General features: G+C 45.9%; 1 protein-coding gene across 1 annotated transcript; it reads left to right on the top strand.

The window, feature by feature from the left end:
- Nucleotides 1-2,736: 2,736 nt before the first annotated feature.
- Nucleotides 2,737-17,323, top strand: LOC146072247 (UDP-glucose 6-dehydrogenase-like). Its single transcript, XM_083179573.1, has 11 exons — nt 2,737-3,741; nt 4,373-4,474; nt 5,731-5,931; nt 6,752-6,949; nt 7,643-7,790; nt 10,013-10,107; nt 13,824-13,954; nt 14,417-14,556; nt 15,670-15,761; nt 15,851-15,961; nt 17,046-17,323. Exons 1-11 carry the CDS (start codon nt 3,580-3,582, stop codon nt 17,145-17,147), a joined length of 1,482 nt encoding a protein of 493 aa, XP_083035699.1. The 5' UTR covers nt 2,737-3,579; the 3' UTR covers nt 17,148-17,323.
- Nucleotides 17,324-17,710: the final 387 nt, after the last annotated feature.

The following is a 17,710-nucleotide window of genomic DNA, read 5'->3' as shown; positions in this document are numbered from 1 at the left end:
ATGTATCACAGCTGTACCGCAGGAACACTGCCTGTATGAATGTATGCCTGTTTAGATTAATTTACTGCCTGTACACAGTGCTACGCTAGATGGAAAGAAATACAGTGTGATGTCGATACGTTGTGAGTGTCGACGTAAAAAAAAATTGACAATGTACATCATTCTCAGTGATATAATGTTGACATTGTCAGAATGGCAACATTGCCAATGTCGGAAGCCACGATTTCCATATGTGATTTTAGGGTTAGATTTAGGGTAGGGTTAGGCTTCAGTTAAGGTTAGGCTTAGAGGAAATCCCATTGTCGACATTCTGACTGTCAACATTCCCAATGTTGACATTCTGGCAATGTTGTCATTATGGAAGTAACAACAATTTAGCATTCTGTTTGGTAACTATATATAAACAATGGTGGGATGGCGCCCAAAGTTATGTTCCTTATTCAGTGTAACCTTAGAGGTTCATCAACAATAAACAGTCCAGAAGTCCTTGAATGAATTTATTTTCTTAAAAAAGTATTTGATTCAGAAAAGTTGATCAAATTTCACATTAGACGGATCCTTTGGTGTAATATTTTCAACACTTAGATGGAATTATTTTAAAGTAGACAGGAACCCGACACGTTTCCTCTACGTGAGACTTCATCAGGGGTTATTCAGATTCAAATGCGGAGCACACATTGTACAGTAGTTGTTTCACAGGCAATAAGTGGAACTTAAAGGTTTCATTTTCAAATGGTCCTGAAGCTTGTGACCTCGTTACAGCATCAAAGGGGATTCCGCTCAAACAATGACGTATACAATTGACTGTCAATGTTTGGCAATGCCCACAAAATATGAGGTCGGAATGGTGGGGCTTCCAAAAGCCTTAATTGTATATGTAATTGTTTGAGGGGAATCCCCTTTGATGTTGTAACGAGGTCACAAGATTCAGGACCTGTTGAAAATTAAACACTGCGTCGACATTAGGGGCAAAAAACCCCCCCGAAAAACTCACGTCAATCTTTTGACTGGAGACTTAATGCTTGTGTCGACCTTACCCATGTCGACTTATTTCAGGTGTCGACCTAAGTACTGCCGACCTTCAGTGGTCCACCCAATGCATTTCGACCCAATGACCATACCCATACATATAATATATTATTTATACCTATAATGCCCATGATTGCTATTTCTGTTTCTCGTACACCGAATCTTAGCAGAGCGTTGGCCGTTTTTTAATTTACTTACAAACTGGTCTTTGTTGCTGGTAGCCTCACCCCTGTCAGGACGCAAGCTGGGAATACAAGGTGTGCATGCATAGGACAGGAGCCGTATAATCACCCTTGTGTTCCTGTGTATTTGGTGCCCTGAGATGCACGTAGCCTGCTCTCCTGGCCTCATTCATGCTGCCCGTATTTGTGCCGAAAGGGCCGGTAAATGTCCTTCTTTCTAGAATCCAGCAGTTCTACTGTTCATGTAACCGTAGAACTAGATTAACCGTTTAAAATACTCATTTGCATTTAGTTTTAAGAAAATACTGTATGTTTGGATCGCTACTGTAACTAGAGAAGTTGTGATCAATGAATGACTACGTATGCATTGTGCATGTGGGAGGGGAATCAGCAACTGAAAATGCGTATGGATTGTAAACGCAATGCAGGAGGAGCTTGAAAGACAGGAAGTCGGCGTTTGGGGGGTGTGGCATTTCCTGGGTGTGTCTGAAATGCAGGCGTACCCAGGCATATTAAGGAAGGGTCTTCACGACAGTTGCTTAGACCTGGAGGGCCTGATTCAGACCTAACAGCCGTCCCTCTTCCCTCCGCTGAGCAAATCCCTGCACTAGCATGCAAGCGGATGTGTGCCCTTATTATTATTATTATTTTATTTATAAGGCGCCACAAGTGTTTCGCAGCGCCGTACAAAGGAACAATACAGGGAGACAAAAACTTGGCATAACATTGAATAAATAACAAAAATACAGTACAAATAAAGAGCACCACAGTTCAATACACATTACAGCTTAAATGTAAGTAGTGAGGACCCAATCAACATACAACTAGAGGCTTGAGGCCTGTGATGGAGATGAGTATGAAGATGGTCACTGAGTGTTGGAGTAAAGGAGAGCTGTGAGTGAAATGTGAAGAGAAGTGGGCTTTGACAACAGGAGGGAAGAGGGACATATTATTGCCCTTACACATACACTCTCATGCAGCCGCACAGAAGAAAAAACATTCGATGTTCGTTCACCATCGAATGATTTTTTTCACCATTCCTGCGTGGATAAAAGTCAGTTCATAGTCTCTTTTGTCCTGGAAGGAGAGCGCAGAAATAGGGGCGGGTGCTGACATCAGCTTCCCCAAGGAGGCATTGACATGCCCATGATCCCAGGGGTAAGCTCAGCGGTTTTGTGGGTACACCCATAAAATGCTGGGTGGTCCCCGCGGCTTGCACATGCGCCGAACTCCACCATCAGGGCCGGAGGTAAATCCGGACCTCAGCGCAGGGCTGTAATCAGGAATTTTGGGGCCCGGGACTCATTTCCAGTCTGGGCCCCGGGCCTCCATCCTCTGTAACCCAGCTCCTGCTCCGCTATCTCCTCTTCCGCTGAGCTGCAGCCCAGAGGTCCCTGAGCGCAGGATTCTTCAACTCATGATGCCGGCGGCCAATTAAAATGCAGCACCGACTGGTGAGCCAATCGGAGCTCGCGTACCTGCAGCCACTCTGATTGGCTCAAAAGCCGGTGCAGCATTTTAATTGGCCGCCGACTTCCTGGGTTGAATAAGCCTGCCCTCCGGGACCTGCTTTGTTCAGCGCACTGGGTGGTGGGCAAAATGAGCTGCCCAGGCCCTTCCAGAGGCCGGGGCCCAGGACAGCTATACTCTCGGCACCCCCCTATTGTCGGCCCTGCCTGAGCGATCAGGTCAGAATCACCATAATGTGGATGTTGCATGACAGTCAGCAGGGGGGCAGCAAATCCTCCTGCAGAGATGTGGTAACGAGACTCAGCCCAGGGTGCTCCCTGACAGCAGCGTATGTGCAATGTCACCCTGCTCATAGAAGTAATCCTGTCCAGATGTTCTACATATCTCCTATCCCATAATCCATGATATTCACACTTTGGGGGGTATACGTTACACAGGCAATGGGGAGGGGAGGATTCGATGTTTCTAGGTTAACCCTGTGTGACTAATTACGTTCTGCTGGCCCAGAATGCAGCACATGACATGTTGGTAGATTGTAGTCTGCAATTTAAGAAAGTTCAGATAAAATATTGTTCCGGACAAAGAATGGTCAGTTTACACCGCGCACTGTCACCAGGTGTGCGCTGTGCTGCGCTGCCATCTCAGGACCTATCTGCACATGTGCTGTTTCACAATCACTGAGAAACTATGCTGCATAAGTAACGTAAATCCCCCCCCCCCCCCCTCAAAAAAAAAAATGTTGGGGTCTTTTGATTTGGAATTTAACCTGGGCAGCCCCCGTTCATTGTCAACAGGTAAAATAGTATTTCTGATCTCAGTCACGTGTATCTCTGGATATTTCTAAGGCTACATATATGATTATGATTTTCTTCCATAGCACATGGTCTGGAGCTGAAAAATGGTTCAGGTGAACAACATCTGCTGTATTGGAGCAGGATACGTAGGGGGCCCAACATGCACTGTCATTGCCCAGATGTGTCCTCAGATAACGGTCACTGTTGTAGACATCAACGAAGAAAGGATCCAAGCCTGGAATTCCGACCAACTGCCAATATATGAGGTAGTTTTTCAATACATTTTTCTCGTTATATATACTAATTGGGGTGATAGTGGCTGCTGGAAGCTACCACGCTTCAGGCAGGGCACCTCTCTCCGCTACCACCGCGATTGGTGCAGGATACTATCCCCAATCGTAGTCCACATGGACGGTATATGATGAAAAGGTTGGGACTTATAGGAAGTGGAAGAGCACACCACCCATAGACCAAATGATAGAATGCTAGGTTGGGTACCAAAATCTGAAGGTGAATCACAGATCTTTACCTTGCCATATTTTGACGACCAACCTGAGAACTTGCTGTTAATCAGAGTCCTTTGATCGGTAAATCTGATCAGATCAACAGCAGGAAATCGGGGAATTGGCCAAAAGAGTTATGGCCACATTAGTCTATTTTTTCCCCCTTGTTTATATGGCTTCTATTTATGTACTTGATAAGACTCTGTGGAACCCTTGTGGCCCCATATAAATAAAGGAGGATAATACTAATAATTATATTATATCATTAGCCATCTACTTGAGAGCCCCAAAAGTGGAAACACGAGAGGAGACTTTGCATGTTCTTAGGTTCCACCTCTGAGATCTTTTAGATGGTCTTTATGCTCTAGACCCATTATACTCTTCTTTCCCACAGCCTGGCCTACAGGAAGTGGTGGAGTCCTGTAGAGGAAGAAACCTTTTCTTCTCAACCAATATAAATGAAGCCATCAAAACCGCGGACATCATCTTCATTTCAGTAAGTCAAGAGCCATCAAAAGCCATCCGCATTCATAAATATCTATGTAAAAGTAATGTTGTCATTACAGGAGTTAAGATGTTTGACACTTTTGCATTTATATGTTCTCTTACGTCTCTATATTGTCTTCCGGTAGGCCTCCGATATGCCTCGGTTTTCCCCACAAAATAATTTCAACCACAATATTTTCCCATCCAAAATATGTTTCCATAATCAAACCTCTTAATGATCTCAAATTGAATTACAATTATAACACCCGAAAATTGTTTTGCCTTGACTAATCAAGATTTAAGCTTTCAATTATATAGCATGCCAGAAAGAGACCCCCCCCCCCGCCCTCCATTTTTCCAATAAGAACATAAGGCACATGCCCTTGTGGGGAGGGGGCATAACAAAATTGATCCCAAAGAAAGCCCATCCTTTTTCACGGTATATATATATATATATATATACACACGAACACCGCAAGAAAATAGATTTAGACGCAAATGCTTTTTTATTCAGTTACAATACCCTTTAGTACATAACACATTTCAATATTCTACTATGCCCAGGATTCAAACTCATATCCTGTTGCATTTCAACCAAGCACGTAATTTATTGAGGTATTTGATCCTGCATAAATAACTGAGATTTCTAACTATATGAAGCTACGTGATCATATCTTCAAGGTGAGCTTCCAATATTCAGAATTCTTTAGCTTTCTATGCAAGAGCATATACCTCAATAAATAGATACCACAGGTGGTGGGTTTGAATCCTGCAATGCCATAGGTGATGTGTTTGAATCCTGGGTATTGCAGCCCCTTAAAATGTTATAAAGGACAGGGCAAGTGCATAATAAGGAGTTCTTATGTTAAGTTCAGGCACGTTGTATTGGTATTAGCAATGGTAGGAGAAGGAAACACGGACAGTCAAGATATGCTAGGCCTCAAAGAGGCTACAAGTGAAAGTAATTAAAACAGATCATTGACAAGCGCCGCCAACAGCGCCCCCTACAATGCAGCACTGGGTGTGATGGCACATTCCACACCACCCTATTTATGGCCCGGTATGGAGTAAAAAAAGTCTTGTTGGAATGGCCCGTCGGTGGCCTATCCCACCTGCTGAGGGGACAAATGTTAGGTGCCCAATATGATTTTTATCCTATTCTAATTTACCAGTGTCTCACTTGTGTGTGGCATTATATTGGGAAGTGTTCCCCAGTAGTAGGTATTGTATTTCTCTACATTGAAATCATTCATTATCCACCAACAGGTGAATACTCCCACGAAAACCTTTGGCATGGGAAAAGGTCGCGCCGCTGACCTGAAATATGTAGAAATCTGCGCCCGTCAGATTGCAGATGTAGCAGATGGCTACAAGATAGTGGTTGAAAAAAGCACCGTGCCAGTTAGGGCAGCTGAAATTATTAGACGCATCTTCAAAACCAGCACCAAACCCAATCTCTCTTTCCAGGTGAGCGTAATTTCACGGTCAGTAATAGTCAATTGTGCGATTTAGATTACTGTTGCTTAGACCTGGTCCTGACAGTGCATGTTTTCAGGATAGCTCTGTTTTAAAAGAATTAGCTAAAATAATCTGAATTGATAATGATCCACTTGGTCTTAACAGACTGATTAAGTAAAAACCTGCACTGTTGTTACTTGTGGAAAGCGGCAACCAATCAGTTCCCAGCCCTGTTGAACCCTTCTTTCCACATTTGAATTAGTTTCAGACTAGTTTGGGACCAGTTCCTGCTTTCACTTTTATATATATATTGTGGAACCCTTCTGCTCCACGGGAGGTTTCTGTCCTCCTTGAGCTCGCCTGAGCTTGACTGCCAACATGCTGTGAGAGATCCTCAAAATATCTGATGAAAATGCCAGCGCCGCTCACAGCGACTGTTTTTGGGAGCAATATTTAATTACACTTCAATAATTTGACTTGGCTGTATTTTTTTGCTGTGAGCAGCACTGGCCTTTTTAGCTGATATTTTGATGATCACTCACAGCAATATGTACCACACATAGTACATGGTCACTGCCTGCCTATTACAAAATAAGGGCTGACACACTTGTTGTACTTGATACAGGTGGCGGCGGTGGTGGAACTTCTAAGATGCCACCTACGTACTTTCACTTGAGTGGCTGGGTATTGGTAGCAGAGTGGGGTAAGAGTGGGGTGGAAAGGCAGAAATTTTGGCTAGGTTGCCAGGAAGCCAAACACCATCCCTACTCATTGGCACACTTCTCCACTCATTTCACTGCTTCCTATATCTTCCCCCGAATGTCACCAGGTCCTTTCTAACCCAGAATTCCTGTCTGAAGGGACGGCCATTGAAAACTTAAAGAATCCTGATCGAATCCTCATTGGAGGAGATGACACTCCAGCAGGCCAGGAGGCCATTGAAGCCTTGAGTGAAATATATCAACAATGGGTTTCCAAAAATAAGATCATCACCACCAACACCTGGTCATCGGAGCTGTCCAAGCTGGTGAGCCATTAACGAGGAAACATTAAAATTTTTTTTTTTTTTTTTTTACTTCCTCTCGGCTCCTTAAATAGTTTGCTGGTTATGACAGAGCCTTGGAGAGTGAAAGACTGGAGAGAGAAAAAGTACCACATTTCTGGCTGTTGTAAGTGCCGTTGACGGTTGACCAGTACGTCACTTATAAGAATCATGACCGGAAGTCTTCAAGCCTGCTACACATACGGGGGAGATGTATTAAACTTTGTAATGAGGACACGTGAAGAAGTTCTCCATAGCAACCAATCAGGTTCTAGCTCTCATTTATCTTGTGCATTCTATAAAATGATAGCTAGCAGCTGATTAGTCGCTATGGACGTCTTCTCCTCTTGTCCTCTTTCAAAGGTTGATAAATCTTTCCCGCAGTGTTGATGACTATTTATGAACCCATCTTGTATCATGACTATCCCGGTCTTCTAGTGACCATGACTTTTGGTTTGAATGTGGACTCTGAACCAATTTTACCTGACCTGTCTTCATCGACTGTCTTATCCCATGGCGGCCATGTTTCCCAACCGGCCACGGCAGAAGATACATTTAACTAGAGATAATTCTTCCATAAGTCCAGCTGCAGCATCTGTAATTGTATTTGGTTGTCCTTCATTGTCTAATATTCATGGCACATCCCAACCGTTAATCGGGGCTTCCTGATCCCTGCAGGCAGCCAATGCTTTCCTAGCACAAAGGATCAGCAGCATCAATTCCATCAGCGCGCTGTGTGAGGTGACGGGAGCAGACGTTGGGGAGGTGGCTCACGCCATTGGTACAGACAGCCGGATCGGGCGACCATTCCTCCAGGCTAGCATTGGTAAGGGGCTTTAAGATTGAATGACATTGACATTGAATGATACACAGCGGGTAATAAGAATGGGCATCATTCATGATGATTTTCTTTTCCACTCAGAATAGTTTACCGTTTTTACCATTTAAGGCCTATTCTGAGTTGGCCGCAGTGCATTACCCCATAACTCTAGATCAGGGGTCCTCAAACTATTTTGCTCTGGGACCCAATCAGACAATAAAAATAATTACAGGACCCCAGCAGGTTACTGCAGAAGTTCATCACATCACGTGTAGTCCACAGACATACCTCCCAACTTTTGATCTGCCGAAATAGGGACACTCGCGCGGCGAAGCCGCGCGAGCGCCCGAAAAGGGGGCGGGGCGTATGCAAATGAGGGCGCGGCTTATGCTAATTAGCCGCGACCTCATTTTCATACGAGAATAGACGCTGTGCGCATGCGCACAGCGTCTATTCTACTAGATATGGGGGTCTCCCAACTGCCACCCCCCGCAGCGGGACAATGCCTGCCGCGGGTGGGACGTCGGGACAGGACCCGAAAATCGGGACTGTCCCGACGGAATCGTGACAGTTGGGAGGTATGCACAGACATGGCAGCAATGTGGAGGCACAAAATGATGGGAGGAGTCTGAAATAACAGACAATTCAACAGATTGTTCAGACTCTTTTGAATCACTGACTGAGATTAGAAAAGTCATCAGCCTGATGGTCAGCAACATGGAGTCGCAACCCCATGCTGAGAAGGTCGGGACCTTCTTTTTGGGTCAGGACCCACAGTTTGAGAACCGCTGCTCTAGATCATAGATCAAGCCTGAAATCAGCATAAAAATCCATACTATCACACTATCAACTTCCATAAAGCTTTTCTATACCATCATTTGTAATTAATTTCCCACTTTAACTACTGTTTATTGGAAATCAAATTGATCCAATGTCAGATGTATGGGTCGGTAAAGTATGTGTAATTGTCGGGGAGAGTCAGGTGATAGCAGACTACTAAGATGAGGAGGGTAAGGGTCATTCGGTCGACCCAGTTTAGGTTGACATGCATTGGATCGACAACTGAAGGTCAACAGGCCCTAGGTCAACACCAGGAATAGGTCGACACGGACAAGGTTGTAAAGTCGACACAAGCATTAGGTCGACAATGGCAATATCGGCAGTCAAAAAGTCGACGTGAGTTTTTCCTTCTTTTTTTTGCCCCGATTGTCGACACAGTCGACATAGACATAGTCTATGTCGACTGCATGGCTCGTTGCACTCACCATGCTTCGGGCACTATTTTATTCTCCCACCACGCCGTAGTGGATGGTGGGGCATGAAATACGGCATGTCGGCAGAAAAAAACGTGAAAAACACATGTCGACTGTTGACCTTCCGACCCTGTTGACCTTTCCCATGTCAACCTATTACAGATGTATAATTTCAGTGGTTGACTTAATGGCGTATCCTGAAGAGCAATAGCATTAAGCGTTTGTTTGGAAGGGAGGGATTGGAGGACGTGTTTCATGTGTCATCTGAAGGATTATCCTATCTAATAAAAGGCTAACGCTGCTCCTCTGCTCTGTGGGGGGAATTCAAGTGCCGCTAAATGGTGCCTTATGAAGCAATTCAAGTGTTTCCTGTGATGTTATGGCTATCAGGCTGCGGGTAAATGGGCAGCGAGACAGCAGCCGCAGCACTATCGTGTCACTCCAGCGTATGCACAGTCCTGACAACAAGGGTTAATTGTGACCGGATTAGGGGCCTAATTCAGCCTCAAATTTAGCTATTATAGAATTGATTCACATGCGTACCATACACATCACGCATGCGTAAGGGTGAATAGCGACAGAAATGGGTGTGGATCACAAATGTAATCCCTTCGCAGATTGATTGGAGTAGTAACCGGCTGGTTTCTGGGTGTGTCAGAAAAAATGCAGGCACGCTCAGGCGTTCAGGTAGGGTCTGTGACATCAGCGCCGGCTTTGTTCTCAGCTATAGATTAGTGAAAGCCTCAGATATGCACAGAGATCTGCGAAATCCTATGGATGGTTCAGGAATTGTATATGGATGTGCGTGCGAATAGCGGTCTGCAAAAGTCTCATTGTCTGGAAGGCAGCTATCTACTCGCACCCAACTGACACTTCTCAGATTAGCGATCCAAGCTGACTAAGGCCCCGGAACGGCTCCAGCCTTCAGCCACTGTATGTATTTGTTCCACAGATCAGGTCATGTTCTTCTTCTAGGTTTCGGAGGGAGCTGCTTCCAGAAAGACATTCTTAACCTGATCTACATCTGCGAGACCCTCAACCTTCATGAGGTGGCTCTGTACTGGCAGCAGGTGAGGGCGTGGGTTCAGCTGACCACGGAGCATCTGCTAACATTCTCATCAGTAGGAGATAGTAGGGAACACACAGGTCTCGCTAATCACTGACCTCTCATGTCATTATATTATGTTTTATGATCATAGAAAAGGTATTCTTACCAGAATCTGAGGATCTTATATATATATATATATATATATATATATATATATATATATATATATATATATATATATATATATATAGCACTCACCTGTCCCCTGTATACAGCTCAGCTGAGGAACCCATATATAGCACTCACCTGTCCCCTGTACACAGCTCAGCTGAGGAACCCATATATAGCGCTCACCTGTCCCCTGTACACAGCTCAGCTGAGGAACCCATATATAGCACTCACCTGTCCCCTGTACACAGCTCAGCTGAGGATCCCATATATAGCACTCACCTGTCCCCTGTATACAGCTCAGCTGAGGAACCCATATATAGCACTCACCTGTCCCCTATATACAGCTCAGCTGAGGAACCCATATATAGCACTCACCTGTCCCCCGTACACAGCTCAGCTGAGGAACCCATATATAGCACTCACCTGTCCCCCGTATACAGCTCAGCTGAGGATCCCATATATAGCACTCACCTGTCCCCCGTACACAGCTCAGCTGAGGAACCCATATATAGCACTAACCTGTCCCCTATATACAGCTCAGCTGAGGATCCCATATATAGCACTCACCTGTCCCCTGTACACAGCTCAGCTGAGGAACCCATATATAGCACTCACCTGTCCCCCGTACACAGCTCAGCTGAGGAACCCATATATAGCACTCACCTGTCCCCTGTATACAGCTCAGCTGAGGATCCCATATATAGCACTCACCTGTCCCCTGTATACAGCTCAGCTGAGGAACCCATATATAGCACTCACCTGTCCCCTATATACAGCTCAGCTGAGGAACCCATATATAGCACTCACCTGTCCCCCGTACACAGCTCAGCTGAGGAACCCATATATAGCACTCACCTGTCCCCTGTATACAGATTAGCTGAGGAACCTATATATAGCACTCACCTGTCCCCTGTATACAGCTCAGCTGAGGAACCCATATATAGCACTCACCAGTCCCCTGTATACAGCTCAGCTGAGGAACCCATATATAGCACTCACCTGTCCCCTGCACACAACTCAGCTGAGGAACCCATATACAGCACTCACCTGTCCCCTGTACACAGCTCAGCTGAGGAACCCATATATAGCGCTCACCTGTCCCCTGTATACAGCTCAGCTGAAGAACCCATATACAGCACTCACCTGTCCCCTGTATACAGCTCAGCTGAGGAACCCGTATATAGCACTCACCTGTCCCCTGTATACAACTCAGCTGAGGAACCCATATACAGCACTCACCTGTCCCCTGTATACAGCTCAGCTGAAGAACCCATATACAGCACTCACCTGTCCCCCGTACACAGCTCAGCTGAGGAAGCCATATATAGCACTCACCTGTCCCCCGTATACAGCTCAGCTGAGGAACCCATATACAGCACTCACCTGTCCCCTGTATACAGCTCAGCTGAAGAACCCATATACAGCACTCACCTGTCCCCCGTACACAGCTCAGCTGAGGAACCCATATATAGCACTCACCTGTCCCCCGTACACAGCTCAGCTGAGGAACCCATATATAGCACTCACCTGTCCCCTGTATACAGCTCAGCTGAGGATCCCATATATAGCACTCACCTGTCCCCTGTATACAGCTCAGCTGAGGAACCCATATATAGCACTCACCTGTCCCCCGTACACAGCTCAGCTGAGGAACCCATATATAGCACTCACCTGTCCCCCGTACACAGCTCAGCTGAGGAACCCATATATAGCACTCACCTGTCCCCCGTATACAGCTCAGCTGAGGATCCCATATATAGCACTCACCTGTCCCCTGTACACAGCTCAGCTGAGGAACCCATATATAGCACTCACCTGTCCCCTGTATACAGCTCAGCTGAGGAACCCATATAATAGCACTCACCTGTCCCCTATATACAGCTCAGCTGAGGATCCCATATATAGCACTCACCTGTCCCCTGTACACAGCTCAGCTGAGGAACCCGTATATAGCACTCACCTGTCCCCTGTATACAGATTAGCTGAGGAACCTATATATAGCACTCACCTGTCCCCTGTATACAGCTCAGCTGAGGAACCCATATATAGCACTCACCAGTCCCCTGTATACAGCTCAGCTGAGGAACCCATATATAGCACTCACCTGTCCCCTGTATACAGCTCAGCTGAGGAACCCATATATAGCGCTCACATGTCCCCTGTACACAGCTCAGCTGAGGAACCCATATATATAGCACTCACCTGTCCCCTGCACACAACTAAGCTGAGGAACCCATATACAGCACTCACCTGTCCCCTGTACACAGCTCAGCTGAGGAACCCATATATAGCGCTCACCTGTCCCCTGTATACAGCTCAGCTGAAGAACCCATATACAGCACTCACCTGTCCCCTGTATACAGCTCAGCTGAGGAACCCGTATATAGCACTCACCTGTCCCCTGTATACAACTCAGCTGAGGAACCCATATACAGCACTCACCTGTCCCCTGTATACAGCTCAGCTGAAGAACCCATATACAGCACTCACCTGTCCCCCGTACACAGCTCAGCTGAGGAACCCATATACAGCACTCACCTGTCCCCTGTATACAGCTCAGCTGAGGAACCCATATACAGCACTCACCTGTCCCCTGTATACAGCTCAGCTGAAGAACCCATATACAGCACTCACCTGTCCCATGTATACAGCTCAGCTGAAGAACCCATATACAGCACTCACCTGTCCCCCGTACACAGCTCAGCTGAGGAACCCATATACAGCACTCACCTGTCCCCTGTATACAGCTCAGCTGAGGAACCCATATACAGCACTCACCTGTCCCCTGTATACAGCTCAGCTGAAGAACCCATATACAGCACTCACCTGTCCCCCGTACACAGCTCAGCTGAGGAACCCATATATAGCACTCACCTGTCCCCCGTACACAGCTCAGCTGAGGAACCCATATATAGCACTCACCTGTCCCCTGTATACAGCTCAGCTGAGGATCCCATATATAGCACTCACCTGTCCCCTGTATACAGCTCAGCTGAGGAACCCATATATAGCACTCACCTGTCCCCTGTATACAGCTCAGCTGAGGATCCCATATATAGCACTCACCTGTCCCCTGTACACAGCTCAGCTGAGAAACCCATATATAGCACTCACCTGTCCCCTATATACAGCTCAGCTGAGGATCCCATATATAGCACTCACCTGTCCCCTGTACACAGCTCAGCTGAGGAACCCGTATATAGCACTCACCTGTCCCCTGTATACAGATTAGCTGAGGAACCTATATATAGCACTCACCTGTCCCCTGTATACAGCTCAGCTGAGGAACCCATATATAGCACTCACCAGTCCCCTGTATACAGCTCAGCTGAGGAACCCATATATAGCACTCACCTGTCCCCTGCACACAACTCAGCTGAGGAACCCATATACAGCACTCACCTGTCCCCTGTACACAGCTCAGCTGAGGAACCCATATATAGCGCTCACCTGTCCCCTGTATACAGCTCAGCTGAAGAACCCATATACAGCACTCACCTGTCCCCTATATACAGCTTAGTTGGGGACAATGGGGGTCCATAAACTTGTCATCAAACATTATTTTAGGTGCTTGACATCAATGAATATCAGCGGCACAGATTTGCTTCCCGTATTGTGAGCTGTCTCTTCAACACTGTGGCCGATAAGAAGATCGCTCTGCTGGGATTTGCCTTCAAGAAGGATACCGGGGACACCAGGTATTTGTCCAGTGCCGACTACCGCTGGTTATTAGGGAGCCCATATAACAAACATTGCATTTGCAGTGCGATCTGGGTGCGATATTCTATCGATATATAATGATATAACCCTATTTGGGACAGATGCTATTAATTCCTTTGTAGTTGACTCCCATTTTTAAGGGGCAACGGCGACTCCTCTCTGCTGCACTGACAGCTGCGTGGCACCCCCCCCCCCCCCCGGCACCATTCTCCCCACAGTATCCCCCAGTGCCCCCAAGCCACCCTGCACCCCCAAGCCATCGTGGGGTCTGTGTCTACGCCACAGTAGGACTCCATAAAAACTGGAATCAAGACATTGCTTTATATAATATTATACGTAATAACGTAACCTCCAGCCACAAGCATTGGTCTGCTCATTCTATAACTGACAAATACCATCGTATGTTAAATGTAATGACCACGTCGTCTTATTTTTCTAAGGGAATCATCGAGCATCTACGTTTGCAAGTACCTGATGGACGAGGGTGCCCGCCTGACCATTTATGATCCAAAAGTAACAAGAGAGCAGATAGTTCGGGATCTTACCCACCCAGACATCTCTGGGGACTGTCCTGAGAGAGGTAATTCATACACGCCGTCTACCGGGACCGATGTGATTCATAAATCGCATCACTTACCCCCAGCGGCCACTTACTTACTGTACAACCGCTTGTTAATGTCAAGCTTTAGGTCGATAGTCAAAAGGTCGAAATGAGATTAAATTTTTTTTTGTCCCGATTGTCGACATGGACACCATCAAAATGTACCACTGCACTTGCCATACACTATTTTATTCTCCCACCATGGACCATGGACGGCCGGGCATGAAATACCTCCTGTCGGCACATGTTGCCCCTCCCCCCAAAATTATAAAAAAAAAAAAAAAATGTGAAAATCTCATGTTGACCCCTTTTTGACTGTCAACCTTCCCATTATCAACCTAAGGCTTGTGTTGTCGTTCCAACCATGTTGACTTTAGGCATGTTGACCTATTTCAAGTGTCAACCGTTAGTGGTTGACCCACCTAGTAACCGTATCCTGAAATGACTCATCTGGAATTTTCATTGGTACACATTAGGCCTCTGCGGTACTTGTGTGGTTTCACGGCACCAGCATGGCGCCGTGCTACTTCCGGCTTCTCCGCTCGCCACAACTTTCAAAAATAAATTAACTTAACTCCATGCCAACATGGATAGTTCATACCCCCACTATCCATGTTGGCATGGAGTTGATTTTAGTTAGCGTAGCGAGCCCCGCAAGGGGACTCAGACGCACGGCGCCAAGCTGGCGCCCTGAAACTACACAAGTACCGCCTCTTCTACCAGCTGAGCATAATTTAAATACCTGCCAGAATATACTAGCCAATCATGTGGCACCGTCTACCCATCTTCGGATGGCGGCTTCTGTGCACCATTGAGGAAAGGCATCAAATCTAAAACAAGACGAGTAGTCAGAAGAAACTAGTTTGAACCAATCATTTTCTAGCATGGACTTGAAAAAAGACAGCTTGAAGCTGATTGGTTGATTTGGGCCAGATTGCCTCGTGCTAGTTCAGCCATCATGAGATACTGTATAGGGAAGTAGAGTGGTCCGGTTTCTCCCAGTGGCTTCTCTACTAGGGGTAGAATATAACCCACGTTCATACAGGTTTCCTTAGAATATTGAGATTTACGAAACAATCTATGTTGTTATAGTGTCGAAGCTGGTGACTATCGCGCCTGAGCCATACGCAGCTTGTGAATACACCCACGCCCTTGTTATCTGCACTGAGTGGGACCTTTTCAAGGTGAGACGTCCTGACTGCATTAAGCACCGATGTCTTCCGATATGTCCCCATTTCTTTGCTTCATCGCTGCAATGGCTTCCTTTATACAGGGTCTGGACTATGAGAGAATCTATGAGAAAATGCTGAAGCCGGCCTTCATATTTGATGGAAGGAGGGTGTTGGACGGACTGCACAAAGAACTCCAGCAGATTGGGTTCCAGGTAAGTTTTTAGTTTCTTTATGGAGACAACACCTATTGCATTCGGTTAGCAATGGCCGCACGTAGGCAGTCATTTTAGTGGGAGGTGCTAGAATGTGTAGGCCGGGTGTGGTATAACACACCAACAGTCGGGCGCAACAAAGCGCTCGACACACTGCCGGCACAGTTTTAGTCTATTCTCCCTCTATGGGGGTTGTGGACCTTGTTGACCTATTTCATGTGTCAACCGACGCCCTGTCGATGTAATGTATGTGGACCCTATGACCCATACCCAATAGCATGTAGTGGGTTCAAGTTGATGTTTCCTTTCATAAAATCAAACTTCTAGATTATTTGGTCTGTGGCAACTCAGACCACATCCCAACAGAAAGGCAAGGGTTCCCTCTCCCCCGACACAGTATATACATAGCCAAGCTAGCATGCATAAGAATGGAATATATCCATAAGCTACCCCCAAGTGGGGACTGAAATGGGGCAGCAAGGTTTGTGTAATAAATGAAATGAGATTTACATGTACATTAAATTCACAATATATTGAATGCAGTCTCAGAGTAACTGGTAGCAGGGTCTATGTACTAAGTCTTGGAGAGTGTTAAAAGTGCCAGCCAAATAGCACCTAACTGCCATGTTACAGGCCGAATCTGAAAAAAAAATGAGAAGAGCCGATTGTCCTGTATCAACAATACCGACGTCCGCAACACTACGAAACTTGATGAAAACTCTTTAAAAAATGATTCGAATCAGTGTTCTGGATGACATCAGAACGTTTCCCTGGGGTACCTTCCACAATCCAAAATCATACTGGTGGATTCATTAGATCCAAAACTGGACCTTATTATTACTGCATTTGTCTATTAGGGGATTTAAACTGGGCCCCAATGGGACACGAACAGACAGATACTATGGTCACATGAAATGTGACCACAGACAACCCCGTCTTCCTCCAACTGAAAGACACACCGTGTATACAGTATGTATACCACTAAAATACAGCCAGCTGCGCACTCTGTACATGTAATGTAAGTGTCCCGCTGGTCAGCCTATTAGAACGCCGCTTTATGTACACATTTATGTTCTTACTTTAGGTGGAGACAATCGGAAAGAAAATCCATCCCGTGATTTCGTCCCATGCGGTACCTTTCAATAACGAGCGGGATCAGACCCCGGCAAAGAAAATCAGGACATAAATATCAGTTCCACACGATGCTGCAGGAAACACCACCTTATTAATAAACTAATTATCACCTAAAGTTATGCTATATACTATAGTATCGGCACTAGTTTGTACATGCCTCGGTGCTCCCATACACATGTAAATCTGTACTTTACTAAACTCTATTCATAATGTATGTAATGGTGTAAATAAAACAGAACTTTATACAGAATAACGGACTGTATGAGATGATCTATTTCGGGTCGTCCAGTTAAGTAATCAGCACAAATGAAGGTGCAAAAAATCAACAAAGCACAATCACATATAGGTCTGCATCACATTGTACTACAGCGGAGTCTCTGGAAAGACCCTCTGTGCAGATTAACGGGGGAAATTCAATCGCAGCCGCTATTCCCGCTAGGGCGGACATATTGGTCGTTTCCGAAATTATTAGGTTGAACGTCATTTGACCTATTTAACGTGGGCTCCGCTGGAATATATTCCACCAGAAAAATTGGCAGAAACGGACGCTGAAACGTTGGAAACGGCAGCGGATTTGTCAATCCAACGCCCGTTTCCGACAATACAGATTCGCCT

Source organism: Crinia signifera, chromosome 4 (genome assembly GCF_055691185.1).
Source record: "Crinia signifera chromosome 4, ASM5569118v1, whole genome shotgun sequence".
NCBI classification, from domain to species: Eukaryota; Metazoa; Chordata; class Amphibia; order Anura; family Myobatrachidae; genus Crinia; species Crinia signifera.
Note: the sequence above shows the minus strand (reverse complement) of the source record. Positions and strands in the feature narration are given on the sequence as shown.

Excerpts from the sequence above, each read along its gene's own strand:
- LOC146072247 (XM_083179573.1), top strand. The coding sequence starts at position 3,580 with ATGGTTCAGGTGAACAACATCTGCTGTATTGGAGCAGGATACGTAGGG. Across the intron at positions 3,742-4,372 it reads ACCAACTGCCAATATATGAG|CCTGGCCTACAGGAAGTGGT; the intron begins GTAGTTTTTCAA and ends TCTTTCCCACAG. Across the intron at positions 15,962-17,045 it reads TCCAGCAGATTGGGTTCCAG|GTGGAGACAATCGGAAAGAA; the intron begins GTAAGTTTTTAG and ends TTCTTACTTTAG.